The sequence below is a fragment of the Tupaia chinensis genome, unplaced genomic scaffold (assembly GCF_000334495.1).
Source record: "Tupaia chinensis unplaced genomic scaffold, TupChi_1.0 Scaffold000215_1, whole genome shotgun sequence".
NCBI classification, from domain to species: Eukaryota; Metazoa; Chordata; class Mammalia; order Scandentia; family Tupaiidae; genus Tupaia; species Tupaia belangeri.
Window position 1 is genome coordinate 4,963,281 of NW_006159690.1, and position 17,127 is coordinate 4,980,407.

The 17,127-nt window shown below is 39.2% G+C and overlaps 1 protein-coding gene across 5 annotated transcripts in view; it reads left to right on the top strand.

The window, feature by feature from the left end:
* Positions 1-16,093, top strand: part of DNAJC6 (DnaJ heat shock protein family (Hsp40) member C6) — a 184,729-nt gene extending 168,636 nt beyond the window's left edge. For all 5 annotated transcript variants that reach the window (XM_006147541.3, XM_006147539.2, XM_006147540.3 and 2 more), the window contains 5 exons: positions 912-1,031; positions 6,840-7,103; positions 7,567-7,709; positions 11,847-12,023; positions 13,743-16,093. In XM_006147541.3, the coding sequence (XP_006147603.1) occupies positions 912-1,031; positions 6,840-7,103; positions 7,567-7,709; positions 11,847-12,023; positions 13,743-13,844 (806 nt within the window). In that variant the 3' untranslated portion in view covers positions 13,845-16,093. The remainder of the gene's footprint in view (positions 1-911; positions 1,032-6,839; positions 7,104-7,566; positions 7,710-11,846; positions 12,024-13,742) is intronic.
* The last annotated feature ends 1,034 nt before the right edge of the window (positions 16,094-17,127 follow it).

Here is a 17,127-nt window from a genome sequence, read left to right on the forward strand (position 1 = left end):
GTATTAACACGTTATTTTGTATAATTTGCAAAGATTTTTCTCCCATTCCCTAGGTTGCCTTTTTACTCTGTTAATTGTTTTCTTTGACATGCTTAAGTTTTTAGTTTGATGTAGTATCTTTTGTCTATTTTTCATTTTTAGTTTGATGTAGGACATTTTGCCTATTTTTCTTTTGTTGGCTGTAATTTTGGTTTTACATTGTTTCTTTTTTTAAATTTTCCTTTTGTAAACAAATGATAAAATGTTGAAGCTCAAAGACATTACTCAAGATACCCAAGGTTTTTCAGTTATAAAGTGGCAGAGTCAAAATTCAGATCCAGACTTGACTCTAAATCCTATAGGAAAGAATAAAGTCAGGTGGCATGATAGGTAAACCCTACAAATAGCAGTTTGCAAGTGTGGCCAGAACATAGGGTATATCTTTTTTGTCTTTGCTCTAGGTCACCATTTGGCCAAGTCAGAGAAACAGGGCCTAGCAACTTCTCAATTTCTTTTTTTTTTTTTTTTTTTTGAGAGGTTTTTGTGATAGGGTGTGTGTACTCACCAGAAAAACAGAGAGAAAGAGAGACAGAGAGACAGAAAGCAATAAATTACCCCCCAGGGGGGATGGCCATGGCACAGTCCCTTCTCCTCCATTCTCCTCTCAGGATCTTGGGCATGCACGCACACGTGCCTGGCATGAGTTTAAGCCACCAGGTCGGGACTTGAACCATGGTTAACTACATGGGAGTCCAGTGACATAGTCATTATGCCAACTGCTGGTGCTAGTCCTACTTAGCAACTTCTTAGACATTTCCAAACTCTGTCCTAATTTGCCTTAGAGACAAATAAACAGTAGTTCTGGGATTTTCCATTTTAAAACTTAACCTCTAACAATGAGCTCATTTTCAATGGTCTTATTTCTTTTTCAGGAGGTTTTGGAATGGGAAGTAAGTCAGCTGCCACCAGCCCAACAGGATCCTCACATGGCACTCCCATTCATCACAACAAACCCCAGACTCTGGATCCTTTTGCCGACCTTGGAACCCTAGGTACCAATTTGGCAGATTAAGATATAAATAACATTTCCTTAGAGCTACAAAACTTCAAATCTAAATCTTTGGCATTACAATGAGCTATTATTTTTTCCTGGGACCTAAAATAGGCATTTTTAAGTTATCCTCTGAAACCTGAAACTGGCTTAAAAACAAAAAGCAAAAGAAAACAAAAAAAAAAACAGGCATCAAATGTTAGATTGGAGGGAACCAGCAGTTAGCGTAATGGCTATGTCGCTGGACTCCCACGTAGTCGACAGCAGTTCGTGTCTCAGACCAGGTGGCTTAAATCTCACGCCAGGTGCGTGTGCGTGCGTGCCCAAGATCCCGAGAGGAGAATGGAGGAGAAGGGATTGCGGCGTGACCATCCCCCCTGGGGGGTGATTTCTCGCTTTCTGTCTTTATGTCTCTCTGTCTGTCTGGCGAGCGCACGCGCCCTATAGCGAAAACCTCTCCAAAAAAAAAAAAAAGTTAGATTGGACATTACGTCTATTAATTAATATCTCAAGTCCTAATTTCGTGTGAGAAATTTGAATAGTTAGAGCTTCCTGAGGCACAGGACAACAAAATTGGGCTGCATTAAAGGTAATGTGTAGGCAAACACTGAGATGAAGCTGGTCAGATAGATTCATGCCACATGATGACAACCATGCAAAAATGTCACTGTGACTGTATTTGACAGATCTTCACGCTTTTACCCTCCCCCACTAACTACAGTGTACTCTGCCAATTTGTAAAATACTATACAGAAAATAGCTTCTCTAAATACCATTTCTGGATTGGTTTTCAACATATCTTAATAATTGTTACAGGTTAAGTGTTCTGTGATCAAGTAAGTTTGTGAAACACTGGGTTCCTTGGAGTTTGACTACTGCAAAAAAACAAAACAAAACAAAACAAAACTTCTGCTAATCCATGCTTATGGTGATGTTCTTTAATAGGGATATAAAAACCAGAGTTCTCTAACCCATTTTTTCAAGGAATCTGGTTCCAAGAAGTAGGTCATTGGACTCCTATGGGAGAACTACTTCCTCCTTTCCCCTGCTTTTTCTAGGGTTGTGTAGAATTGTTAAATAATGACGAGGTGGCCTTGACGCCAAGGTTTATGCTGGCCATATTGATAGTCTGTGTCCTCAGAAAGCCCTCCTGGGCATTTTATAGCCAATTAGCAGGGAACATAAGAATGGCTACTATTTTCATTGATAATTTGTCAGAATCTTGACCTTCCATCCTACACTCATGAGACTCATTTTTTTCCCTATTTAACAAGTATTACATTTACAAAGTCATTTTCTTCCCCATCTTACTTTGTGTGTAATGTACATTTAGATTTTTAAAATAATAACATTAAGAGAAATTCTACTTAACGTGTCATTTACTGTTCATTTTTAAAATGCGTTTATTCACCCAACAAATATTTACTAAGTGCAATTTATGTGCTAGCAATATTTAATTAAAAAAACCCAGCCAAACCAAAACCAAAACTACTCCTGATTTAATAAAGCATATAGTCTAGAAGAGGAAATAAATGAAAAATGAATATATAATATAATGTCAAAAAAATTTTTTTAAATTATGTTTATTGAGGACTTTCCTATTAGGTCATTGGGAAAGTCATGATGTTTTTCTATGCAAAAATATGTCATGACTTTCCTGATGACCCAATATATATTATGCACTATTTTATGTATTTTACATATATCATTTTACTTAATCTTATGAATGATTTTTTGAAGTAGGGGTCATTATTATCCCCATTTTGCTGATGAGAAAACTGGGGTTAAGTAATATGTCCAAGTATTATGGAAAAAAAAAATAAAAGCAAAGAAAAGGAAAAGGAAAAATAAGGGAAGGAAGGAGATGGTGAGTGATGGATGAACTGGAGTTTTCTTTTCGATGACAGTTGATTAGGGAAGCCCTCTCTAGAGACGTGAATTTTATAAGATTTATGGTAAAATCCAACATCATATCTTACGTTTAGTTGTCATGTCTGTTAGACTCCTTTATTCTGGAATCACTCCTCAGCTTCCTCTGCCTTTTCTGACATTGAAGGGCATAGGCCAGTTGAAAAAGTCTCAATTGGGGTTTGTTGTTAATTTTGATCACTTGATTTTGACGGTTTTTGCAAGGTTTCTTCACTATAGAGTTGCCATCTTCCCTTCGTAATGAGGAAGTAAACTGGGGAGGTGTTGTGAGAGTACCCTATTTGAGATCATTTTATTTGAGAACACATTATTTCCATCTGACTTTTACCCAGTGGTTTTAGCATTTATTAATGATTGTTGGATGAAATGGTTATTACTATGATGTTTGCAAAATTGTGATTTTTCCTTTTTCTGTCCTTCTTTCTACATATACTACTTTGCATGTTTAAAGTGCCCACAATGAGCTAGAGACAGGTAAGGCTGATTCATGAAAGATTTCAGGACTGGTTTGAACTCAGCCTGAGTGCAAATTGGGAAGCAGTTAGGTTTGCATTTTAGGAGGATGACTCTGGATAGGTGATCGAGAATCAATAAGAATGGGGGCGAGAGTGGCCAGGGGAAGAGCCTGCTTCAGGTTGCTGTAAGACAAGGTGATGGTTAAAACTCAGTAAAGGCGGAAGAACTACCTGATATTTAATAGAGAATCAGCCGCAGCTGCTAGTGGAGTTAAAGGGAAATTAAGTGAGAGGAATTTGAATCCTTCCCACACTTACCAGGATGTCTTAGAGACTCTGAAGCAGAAACAGGTTTAGAGGCTGGTGAAGCTGCAGATGGAAAAGACATATCACATCAGCTCACCTAGGCAACGGTTTTTGACCCTAAAGCCTTAACTCTCAGGAGGTATTTTAGAGTAACTGCCACATGCCAAATATTCAGGATCTAACAAATAATCAAGGCCGATACCATTTTGGCTCTTTGGAGCTTATAACATAGCAGGAGAGAGAAAGAGAGAAACCTTAATTAAATGTGAAATGTCCACTCTTGGGGTGACACAAAATGAAAAACACTGAAAAAAAAAAAAGCTCCCCAGGTAATTCTAATGCACGGTCAAGACTGAGAACCACAGCCTTGCTTTAGATTTTAATAGGATAGCAGTGGCCTCCGGGTTTAGCACGGCTTTGTATTTCTGTCAGTTCTCTGCTTCACTAGCATTAGTAATTACAATTGCTGAGCATGTGCAGAAAATATTCTGGAGGGAGAGACATCAGAAAGTCCTGCAGTGCTGATGGGCCCCAGGAGAGCAGGTCAGCACCTGCCTTTTCACTGCTGGATCTGTAGCAGGGCATGTAGAAGAGAATCAGTAATGTTCCATAAATGTAAGAATAGATGAGAGTGTGGTATGAATATGGAAAGGTTTTCATTTTTGTTCTTTAGGCTTTTCTCTATTTACTGAATCTTAACATAATAGACATAGACATTTAGAACAAAGTAAGCACCTTTAAAATATAAAGTGAAACCTCAGTGCAGAAGGTATAGCCAGCCTTAGGTATATGTTGATGTGCTATTGACAGGAGGGCCCAAGGGCACGAGAAAAAAGGCTTCCTGCTGTGAGTTATAGGTTGAAAAACATGATGTCAAGCTTCCGTACAGCCTTGTCATTACCTTCTGCTTCTGCCAAATAGTTATGGACCCCTTATGATACCAGGTGTGTGCATGGCATATGAGCTTGCACTATTTTATGACGTGTAATGCCTCTTAGTTTGCTTAATTCGGGGGCTGCAATGGACCCTGGTAGTTGTTGTGTCTTTACAGTAGACCTGTGATATAGTTAGAGTTTAAATTTCACCATTTAGGAAAATGAGGTGCAAAGGGGTGAAGATTTCGAAAAGTAAATATCCTCTTAGGAAAATGAGGTGCAAAGGGGTGAAGATTTCAAAAAGTAAAGATGTTCTATATCTTGCTTATTGCTGTATTGCTGGTGTCGGCATAGTACCTGGCACATAGCAGATGTTCTGCAAATACTGATGAATCATTGTATGAATGAATGAATACATGCATACCAGAGTGATAAACCCGAGATTCAAACTCACATGGACTCCAGGTTCAATGGCCATAATAAAACATTTTGCGTGGAGAAGGAAAGAAGCGTCCCTGAATCAGAAAAGAGGAGGAGTATCTATAGAAAGAAGAAACTGTAGGAGAGAAATTGTAGTGAAAGACTCAGAGATGTGTGGAGCAATGAGACGTCAGGGACACAGCAAATGAGCATGACGTTTGGAGTTGGGATGCATATGGTCAAGTCCCAACTCCATGAACTCCCTGTGTGATTATGAACATGTCAGTAAATATCGCTGAGTCTTAGTTTTCCCAGCTTCAAAGTGGAGCCAGTAATACTACTTCTCTCTTAAGGAAGTCATGTAAATCCAACGTAGTAATGTACAGAAATGTATTTTGTAAACTCTAAAGAGCTATATAAAAGTTAGATTTTTTTTTAATCCTTGTTATTTTGAGCTCATGGCATGAAAAGACTCTAGGAGATCACTACATTTCTGATTCTCATTTTGCCTGTTTAAATACAACGGTCTTTATGCTTTGGGAACAGCCTAGCATGTATGCAGTGAGTGCTTAAAAGATTGGAGATTAGAGAATCAGGATTCTATTTAATTTCCTGGCACAAAGTAACACCTTCCCCCCCCACCTTTTTTAGGTTTTGCCATAGGGCACATGCACTTGCTGGAGAAGAGAGAGACAGAAAGAGGGAAAGTGAGAAATCACTCCCCAAATGTGGACAGCCACACCGCAAGCCCTTCTCCATTCTCCTCTCAGAATTTTGGGCATAAATTCACATGCACCCAGCATGCTTTTCAAGCTACCACATCTGGGACTTGAACCATGGTCGGCCATATGGGAGTCTAGCTGTTGTAATCACCACACCACTTGCTGGCCCCAGTAACATCATTTTTTTTTTTTTTGGAGAGATTTTTGCTATAGGGCGCATGCACTCGCCAGACAGACAGAGAGAGACATTAGAGACAGAAAGAGAGAAATCACCCACCAGGGGGAATGGTCACACCGCAATCCCTTCTCCTCCATTCTCCTCTCGGGATCTTGGGCACGCACGCACACGTGCCCAGCGTGAGTTTTAAGCCACCGGGTCCAGGACGCAAGCTGCGGTCGACTACGTGGGAGTCCAGCGACATAGCCATTACGCTAACTGCTGGTTCCCCAGTAACATCATTTTTAAAAGTTTGAATAAGATTCTCTGTTCTGTTCAAAGTTGTCAGGGGGATGGCAGTTTTGCTCTCTTGCAGTGAAATGCAAATAATGTAAAACTGAACCTTCTTGTGAAACTTTGAAACATCTTTATTTACTCTAGGATTCTAACCATGCTTGTATTATACAATGATTAAGCCTGATGACTGAAGTTTAAGTAACATCTTACTGAGTGAACTTAGTTTTATTCCCAGTTCTTATTACTTGGTAGTTTTTAATGCAGTGAAGAAATAGAATCTGCCTAGAAAGTGGAAGGGTGAGGAGGATGGTGCAGTGGAAGGAGCCAGCCCCTTACAGCTTAGAGTCAGAGATCTGGATTTGCGTCCCAGTTGTGTATAACTTTGAGAAAACTCCTTAACTACTCTGAGCTGTGTATAGTTTGTCCATCTGAAGAAAAAGATGAGGTTATCACTGTACACTTAAAAATGTCACTGTGGGGATTAAAGAAATAATATTCTATGTCTGCCATTTCTTTACGTGTTAGGAAGATTAATTATGCTCTCAGTTAGGGCATTTTCCATTGAAATCATTGCAAACATTATATCAAGACTCAAGAGTTAGAAAACACTCAAAACAGCCTTCCTTTTCTCTCCCTTTCGTTCTGTAGGTAGTTCTTCATTCGCCAGCAAACCCACCACACCAACTGGGTTGGGTGGAGGGTTTCCGCCTCTCAGCTCGCCACAGAAAGCATCTCCCCAGCCTATGGGTGGAGGGTGGCAGCAGGGAGGTGGCTACAACTGGCAGCAGTCACAGTCTAAGCCACAGCCCGGCATGCCACACTCATCTCCCCAGAACCGACCCAACTACAATGTGAGCTTCTCAGCCATGCCTGGGGCTCAGGCTGAACGTGGAAAAGGATCAGCTAATCTGGGTAAGTATGATGATAGGGGTCCCACCTTTAGAGTGACCTGTCTGTGAGTCCTACTGCCTGGGTTTGTGTATCTGAAGGAGATAGAAGACAATTCCAGTAGTTGGGGACCCCACCCCCAACACTATACCCGGGGCACCTTGGGCTTACTGTGCTCCTAACATCGATGCCACTCTGTGACTGCTGGCTCACGTGTCTGCCTCTTTCTAGACTCGAACCAGATGGACGGCAGGGACTGTGTCTTATTTGTCACAGTATCGTTAGCACCTAACATAGTGCTTGGCGCAAGTAGGGCTAAATAAGTGTTGATTGTTGAGTGGATGGGAGTGAAAGGGTGGATGGATCTCAAAGCTGTGAGGGTTAAGGGGCTTAATGTTTGCAAAAGCACCTTGGAGCCTTCACGTGCTGTGAGATAATGATGTATTTTAAAAATAAAAACTAATGATTTTCAAAAATTATATTGCAGAAGGAAAACAAAAAGCAGCTGACTTTGAAGATCTACTCTCTAGTCAAGGTTTCAATGCTCACAAGGACAAAAAGGGCCCTCGAACAATAGCTGAAATGAGAAAGGAGGAGATGGCTAAGGAAATGGATCCTGAGAAATTAAAGGTAAGCCCCTCTCATATCCTACATGACAAGGTCATGTGACAAAGTCATGCATATGGAGCCAACATGAGACTAATCTATTTATTGTCCGTTTGGGCTAGTATATTAAAATTCTATAAATGGGTAGCTGATAAACAACAGAAGTGTGTTTCTCACTGTTCTAGAGGCCAGCATATTTAATGTCTGGTAAGGTGGTCCTTTTTCACTTTCCTCACCTGCGAAGACGAGAAGGATCTCTCCCAGGCCTCCTTTATATGGGTACTAATCCCACTCATTAGGGCTTTGCTCTTATGGTCTAATCACTTCCCAAAGGCCCCCATCTTCCAAAACATCACCTCGTGGGTTAGAATTTCAGTGTGTGACTTCTGTGGGGATGTAAACATTTAGACCATAGCAACCATATAAAGCACCATGTCAGATTTCTGGCAACTGCAGTATTTCCATTGGTCCTTGAAGCTGTGACGTGAGTACAGCTATGCCCTTTAATAGCAATGTAGCTTTTAAACATACTGTTTAATTTCCTTAGTAACTAAATTTTATTCCATGATTTAGTAATACTTGTTTTTCCTTGTTTACCTTTTCAAATGACCAGTGGCACTCTTCTTTTTGAGAGGTTTTTGCTATAGGGTGCATGTACTCTCTTACACAGAGAGACAGACAGAAAGCAAAAAATCACCCCCGGGGGGGATGGCCACTACGAAGTACCTTCTCTTCTATTCTCCTCTCTGGATCTTGGGCATGCACGCACACGTGCCTGGCGTGAGTTTAAGCTACCGGGTCCAGGACTCGTACTGCAGTTGACTACATGGGAGTCCAGCAACATAGCCATTACACCATCTGCTGATCCCATCCAGTGGCACTCTTTAAGATGTGATTTTATTATTCATGTGATATTCACAGTCTGAAGACAAATCATTAGAAATTGGTGGTAAGATGCATTATTTATAATTTCTCTTTGTGCCTCAAGAACTTCCATAGTCCAGGTTGACCAGAAGCCTCAGGATATTTTCTCTGTTGGTAGAAAGGGAAATATTTATGCATGAGAATTACCAAACCCTGTGATGTTGAACCTGGAAGCGAGGCAAGTAGGAGAGAGAAGGTTGAGGGGAGGGGTGGATCTGGGCTTTCCCATTTACTTCTTCCATTTTAAACTAGAATGGTTCTAATTTATTCTGTTTCTATTCTGAAGGTCTGTGTAGATTTGATTTGAAAGACAAAGAAAGTTTCTGCATTTTTTTTCTCCCTAAACTTTGCAAGTCAGCAAATCTGACTCTGTTATTTTGTATAGGAGGACCTGAACATGCCTTTCTTAAATGAGAATGTTGTACAGACTGGTAGATGCAGATTAGCCTGGACACAGAGGGTGGTTGTGTTGATGTGTGGTGTGAGACTGTGGAAGAGTTTATCAAGACCAAGAGAATTATAATGCTCTTCCCAGATGGAGAGGTTGAATTCCTGTGTAAAAAAGTATTGAGTATAATGACATGATAACAAACTAAAAGAAGAATATCTAACCTGTCTAAAACACATTTTGAAAATGTATATGCCTATTTGTCTCCATAATTTCATGACAGATTTGACTGTTGTAGACGTGTCATTTCTCTGACTCTTTTTCTAGTACAATGTTTTCATTTGCTGCTTGCTTCACATACATTGCACAAAAACTCTGTGGACCACTTCGATGACCTTTACTCACTAGACAGATTCTGAGTTTTCACTAACAGAAAGTTGTTTATTTTATTGAAACTATGTTTAGTTATCTAATTGGTATAGGGGGTTTAACTGTTTGGGAACCATAATTAACTGAGAGACTAAACCATTCCTCCAACAACACTCATTGAACTCCTGTTAGGTGCCAAGTGCTCAAATATTGTAATTTCTTCAGCTAACTTAATCACCTCATTTGCTCAAACTGTTGTTAAAATAAAAACTTCAGACAATTTTATTTATCAGAATTTCTTTCTTTCTCTCTCTCTCTTCATGTTTTATTTTTGGAGAGTTTTTTTGCTATAGGGCACGTGTGCTTGCCAGAAAGACAGAGAGAAACAGAGAGACAGAAAGCGAGAAATCACCCCCCGCAGCGGTATGGCCACACCACAATCCCTTCTCCTCCATTCTCCTCTCGGGATTTCGGGCACATATGCACATGCACCCGGCATGAGTTTAAGCCACTGGGTCTGGGATTCAAACCGTGGTCGACTACATGGGAGTCCAGCGATGTAGCCATTATACCAACTGCTGGTCCCTATTTAGCAGAATTTAATTGAGGAGAATTGATTCAAATCATGCAACCCCAGAATGACTTCCAAGGAACTCCAGAGAGCCTTGTGGTGGTGGGGTTACATTTATGCACAAGAAAAGAGACAGTGAGGTACAAAAAAGAGAAGAGAGGGGATGAGGTAGAGAAATAATTAGATTGGTTACAGCTTGATGTTTCCTGCATGAGTACAGTTTGAAGAGTTTAAAGAGTGGGCTTCATGTGATTCATTGCCCAAGTGTTTCCTTATGGAACTCAAAAAAGAGTACGGAGGTCCTTTCAGGCCAAAAAGTTTAACATTGTAAAGATTTAAACTATAAACATTCATAGTTTCAATAAATGTCTAAATGGATCAATTTATTTAATAAGCCTTTTTTTTTATTAAGAGAAAGTTTTGCTGTAAGGTGTATGTACTTTCTAGAGAGAAAGAGAGAGACAGAGAGAGAGAGAGAGAGAGAGAGAGATCACCCTCTGAGGATATGGCCATGCCACAATCCCTTCTTGTCTATTCTTCTTTTGGGATTTTGGGCATGCACACGTGCCTGGCGTGAGTTTAAAGCCTCTGGGTCTGGTACCTGAACCACTGTCGACCATGTGGGAGTCCAGTGATGTAATCATTACGCCATCTATTGGTCCTTTAAAATAAGCCTTTTTGAGTTCTGTTCTGCACCAAGTATATTCTTCGGTTCCAGAGCAATATAAACAAAATAGAGTCTTTCCTCAAAGAGCTCTGTCTAATGTTAGGAAAAAACATACAGACAATTACAATAAACTGTAGCACGTATTCTCATAGAAGCATGTTTAAAGTAGAGTAGCCAGAGAAGTTTGGCTTTTTTTTTTTTTTTAAGAGATAGTACTTAGTGCAGGCAATAATATGCAGGCAGTGTGTGCTTTCATGGAGTTTATATGTTAGGAGTGAGTAGCCTGGGGACCAGCACGTGGCATAATGGTTACGTCACTGGACTCCCACATAGCCGGCAGCTTACAACTCATGCCAGGCATGTGTGCGTGTGTGCCCAAAATCCAGAGAGGAGAAAGAAGGGGAAGGGACTGTGGCATGGCCATCCCCCAAAGGGGTGATTTTGCACTCTCTCTCTCTCTTTCTCTGTCTTTCTAGCAAGCAGCAAGTAAACACACTCTATAGCAAAAACAAAACAAAACAAAACAAACAAAAACAAACAAACAAAAACCCCAAAAAACAAAAAACAAACTCTCTTAAAAAAAAAAAAAAAGAGGGAGTAGCCTGGGGGACTAGCAAGGAAGGAATTCAAACTTTTTTTCTTTTAAGGATTATTTTATTTGTTATTATCACTATTATTTTTAAGTTGAACACACAGAGAGAGAAAGGGAAAGTGAGAAGCTAGCCACCAGGTCTGGGACTGGTGACTTCCATGGTTGGGCATTGGGAGTCCAGCACCTAAACCACTATACTGGCTCTGAAATTCAAGCTCTTGAAGGTTAACAGTGTGCAATTCCTGACCAGGCTTTCAAAAGATCAAATGGAGAGTAAACCCAAAAGAGTGGGCTGGTAGGTGGCTTGGTGGTTAAGGTGGCTGGACTCCCACATGGCCGACCACAGTTCGAGTCCTAGACTTGGCGGCTTGCTTTTCCACTTTCCTTCTCTCTCTGATTCTCTCTGGTCAACTTCAATAAAAAATAAAAATAAATAAAATAATGACAATGAATAAAATCAAATTTAATAATTTTAAAAACAGAGTAAAACAGAAAGACAGGGCAAGAGATGGAAGTAGAAAAACATTCCAGGCAGTGGAAACAGCTTGGAGTACTGGGGACGTCCCAAGTATTCGGATGTCTCCAGTGTCCTTGTGGAAACCTTCTGGACTAGAAAGCATTTGCTTTTCTTAATCTGCCTGTGTTTACAGATCCTGGAATGGATTGAAGGCAAAGAGAGAAATATCAGAGCCCTTCTCTCCACGATGCACACAGTGCTATGGGCTGGGGAGACCAAGTGGAAGCCTGTTGGCATGGCAGACCTGGTAACACCAGAGCAGGTGAAGAAGGTGTACAGAAAGGCTGTCCTGGTGGTCCACCCAGATAAAGTGAGTATAAGCTGCTCTGTCATGGCATTTGTCTGGGCCTTGTTTCATTATTTTATGAGCATGTATCATGCTTCCAATTTGCTGGTTGATTAGGCCACTGTTTAATAAAACTAAGTTCATGAGCTGAAGTCAGAAATTCAAACAAGTAGGTGTATTTTATGAACTGGGCAAAAAGAAATGAAACTATAGATTGTAGGGGCTTTATTTACAGAGGAATAAGATTCACCATGGACTAATTTTTAGAACTCAACTGTAAGTTGTGTCCTGACTTAGAATAGTAAGCACATGCTAAGAGCTGAACAGAGGAAAACTTTTCATTTTTCTCCGTTGGAGACACACCAATGTCTTTTTTTCTTTTCTTTTTTCTCTTCTTCCTCTTCTTTTCAAAATGTTTTTGCCATAGTGCATGTGCACTCACTGGAGAGAAACAGTGAGAGGGCAAGTGAGAAATCACCCCCTGGGAAGATGGCCATGATACAATTCCTTTTCCTCCATTCTTCTCCTGGGATTTTTGGGCATGTGTACACACATACCTGGCATGATTTTTAAGCTGCCAAATCTGGAACTCAAGCTGCAATCAGCCATGTGGGAGTCCAGCGCCATAACCACCATGCCACCTGCTGGCCCCCACCAGTGTCCTTTTTTTTTTTTTTTTTTTGAGAAATTTTTGTTATATGGCATACATACTTGCCAGAGACAGAGACAGGGAGACAAAAGTGAGAAATCACTCCTTACAGGGGATAGCCCTGCCACAATCATCTTCTCTTCCATTCTCCTCTCTGGATTTTGGGCACACATGCCGTGTCTGGGACGAAGCATGGTCTACTATGTGGGAGTCCAGTGACGTAACCATTATGCCATCTGCTGGTCCCCCCATTAGTGTCTTTAACCAGGATTGTAGTGGAAAAGCTTTCGATTGTAGTTGGCAAAATTCTTAAGTATCAACAAAATATTTAAAATAGAACTAAATTCATCACTGTGTTGATGATGTCAGTTCATGTTTTCATTGCAGTATCCATGCATTTAAATGTTCTGCATTCACAGAAACTTCAACTTTTTCATAGCTCAATTGAAGCCATCATAATACACAGAAACATCTCAGACAGAACCAGTCATCTTAGTGTCCTGTGGATTATCCCAGGCATATGACAAAAAGCTGTGATTAACGTGTCACTCGGCAACATGTGTTTGAATTCTATGTGTTTGATTTTCATCTCTCTATAGTTTTGGGTACTAATATATATAGAAAAATTAAAGAAAAATGACATTAACAGTTGAATTAATGAATCAAAAATGAGAGACACAGGACTCCAAAAACTGACAAACTATATTCTGTTGTTATAGATCTCAAAGAATTGTATGTTTTTTGAGGGGGGAAGATGAGAGCTTAGAAATATAGATATATATTGGAGACAGGCTATCCCAAATCTTTGTCATTTGGTAGATACTTCTGGAGAATGGAGATGCCTCTTTTGCTACCCAATACACTCTCTGATATTACTCGTTGATGATCAGTAATACTCTAGGTGTACTCTAGGGGAAGGGCATTATGGGGCGGTCATAGTATTAGGATCATGTCGACTAGGCTGTGACCAGAGAAATGACCTAAAAGGAAAGCATTTTAAGTACTTAGAGCCCGCATATAAGCAGCAAGAAATGTTAATATAAGGAAAAGTTAGGTCTGTGCTATTGAATGTGTGTTTTTGTTTTTTCCTATAGGCTACTGGGCAACCCTATGAACAATATGCAAAGATGATTTTCATGGAGCTAAATGATGCCTGGTCTGAATTTGAAAACCAAGGCCAAAAGCCCTTGTATTAACCTATGAGCTCTCCCTTTCTGCTGCAGACTGTGCTAATGCTTAGTGTGTGTCACGGTTCCAAGGTTTTCACAGATGAACCAAAAATTCCAGTAACATGTTTTCAGTACTAAAACTGTTAAACCATGGATTTTTTTTTTTTTCATTGATAAGGGAGGTGGACATTTGGTTCCTCTAAGTCCTCACCATAAAAGGTCCCAAGCAGGAAAGGAACTTTCAGTGTGATGACCTTGCAGAGTTAACAACATTCCAGCCTGTCCTTTGGGGAAGTATTCTCAGCATTTTGTCTGGGAGAAATGGAAAATAAGAGGCCACCAAAGGTGAAGGCACAACATCCATCTCATTGTCTGGGAATAGGGTTAATGAGGTAAAGTTATGATAATAGGATGACATGGTAGTTTTGCATAATGGTCTTTAGATTTTCTTGGAAAGGTATCATTGGAGCAATGACTTTACACAGAATTTAGGAACAGAATTTCCAATTATTATTTTTTCTTTTAATGAAAATTTCCTGCGGTCTTTAGCCTAACACTGTATATGTCTATTGGTCAAAACAACTAACAAATATTAAAAAAAAAAAAAAAAACTTGCGTTGTGAAAAATAATTGTACTGCAATCCAGTGATTATCACAACTATTCCTGGATAAGCTAAAAATGAGTGAAAGAAAATAGGGATTGGGAAAGGTATAAATCTTTATTCCCGGTCAGGGCATTGGGCTGCTACTTTTTTTTTTTCCTTTTTGAAAACTGTGGTTGGTTAAAGAAAAATATCCGAATACCATAACAACAACTCTAAATCTGATTTGAAACTTCTAATTTTGCCATAAGGTTTAATGTTTTTGTTTGTTTGTTTGCTTTTTTTTTTTTTTTTTTTTGCTTAATCTAGAAAATGGTTTTAGCTGGAAACAGATTCTAAAGTATTTGGCCCAGTCACAATTTATCAGGACCAATACCTAGAAAGCTCTTCAGGTTTGTGAGCAGTTGTGGTAAGAGAATAGAAGACAACACTGAATACTCGTCAGTTCCAGTGGCAAGGCTGTGCTCACCTTTGGGCCAGATCAGATGGTGTGTCAGTATTTGCTTTGCGGAACCAGATCTCTCTCCCCACCTGGAGAACCTGGACCCCTTGGATGATTACAGTGTCATTTGTTTTAAAAGAGTCCACAGAAGAACATTCACATAGGGACATCTGCGAAAGCAAAAAGAATGAAACCCTTCCTGGTCTCAAACTGGTTGGACTTCAGTTCAGCGTTTTGGCTGGTTCTGATTTTTGAGGGGTAAGCAGTTTGCTCTCCTGTGATGTTAAGTAGATTTCTTTTGGTTTGCACATACACAGTGTGCAGTATATTTACATATATATGCAATGCAGATGGGCAAAAAAAAAAATTCATGTTAATCTTAAAAAGTTCCTGCTCAATATTGTGAAAAGCTTTCAGAGTTGTTTTTAAAAGACAATCATTTTTGTTTGTTTTAATTTCTTCGTGGCAAATCGTACCAGAAAAGCAGCATGTCAAAAATCCTTTAGGTTCACATAGATTGATCTCTCTTTCTCTCTATTTTTTTTTTTTTAACTTTGGTTACAAAGGTTCATTATTTATTTTACCTTTTACTGACAATGTGAAACCCACAGAAAATATTCTCTTTTTAAAATATACAGCTGTAAACTGTTCAAGGTAACCGTAACAAACTAGGTGTTATTTATTAACGTATTATAAAATAATGTTTGATCCAGTATGTGCTTGTCTTATTTAAAATTGGAATGTGAGACATGTTTCTGTGACCTGTTTTTTTTCTTACTCATATTTGTAGATATTATGTGAACTACCGTAGACAACGATAATAATTAAAAGGATATTATGTGGATGTCTCGTACATTTTGAAATGATAGAATTATATTAGCTTTGTATCATGTTTGGATAATTCGCCAATGTTCACAGTTTAAAACATCATTAAACATTATGTAATTAGCAGTGAGAAAGAATCTTACTTAACTAAATTTGGGGGTTTCCCCCACATCTCTTTCCTGGATACATTATAATTCTGGACCCTTCTATATCTCAAAACTCTTAACATATGCAGACCCACGGGTGTTTGCGTTCCTCTTAAATAACTGGTTGTGACTGAGCTTGTTGATGAGATTTACTGTTTCATTCATATTTATTGTAATATATTTTTTGTTTTGTAAATATGTTACAACAAAATGTGATTGGTCTAAAATATTTGTAATGTATAGTAAAAGACTCAAAAAATATATGGAGAAACCTGGGTTATTTCTGCACAAGTAGGAATACAATAACAAAATCAAATGATATATTGTGACATAATTTAATTCTTTTGTTTTAAAGAGGGGTTTTTGCTATAGGGTGCATGTGTGTGCCAGAGAGACAGAAAGTAAGAAATCACCTTCTAGGGGAATGGCCACACTGCAATCCCTTCTCCATTTTCCTCTTGGGATCTTGGGCACGCATGCATATGCGCCACACAGTAGTCCACTGGTGTAACCATTCCACCATCTGCTGATCCTGACATGATTTAATTTTAAGGAAAGTTATGCTAAAGAACATGAAAAACATATACTAATACATTTGCACTAAAATATAACAGGATTTCTAGATTTATACTTTAACCACCCCTGCTTATACACATACATTCACACACACACACACATTTTCATCATACTACATGCATACAATGTTTCTGAAAAAATTAGCACAAAAATTCTGGTCTCCTAGCTAGAATGTTAATGGATTTTCAAAAGTGCACTCGTATTCTGAGGCAAAGGGATTGATCCTGGGAGTCTTTATCATAGACACATAATTTTTTTTGAACCAGCATGTTCATTTGAAAATAAATGCTCCAATTCAAAAGCATTGGAAACATAACTGTACTGTCTATATCTGGAAGAATGCTCAAATTGGATGCTAATTCTGCTAATAAAACAGAAAGGAACACAAAAGTTGAATTCCAGAAACAGTTATAACAACAGTTTCCCTGCTGGAAACATCTATCACAGCATTGAGGTCAAGTGGACAGATTTGTTTTGTATTTTTTTAGGTTTTTGCTATAGGGTCTGTGTGCTTGCCAGAGAGACAGTGAGAGGGAAAGTGAGAAAGCACCCCTGAGGGAGGATGGCCACACTGCAATCCCTTCTCTTCCATTCTCCTCTTGAGATTTTGATTGTTCTAAAGGTAAACCGTGATATTTGTATGTAGTGGTATATTTCAGTGGAGACCAAAAGACTGGATTTGAGTGATAGTTTTTCCATTGATAGAGTGTTATGTTGGA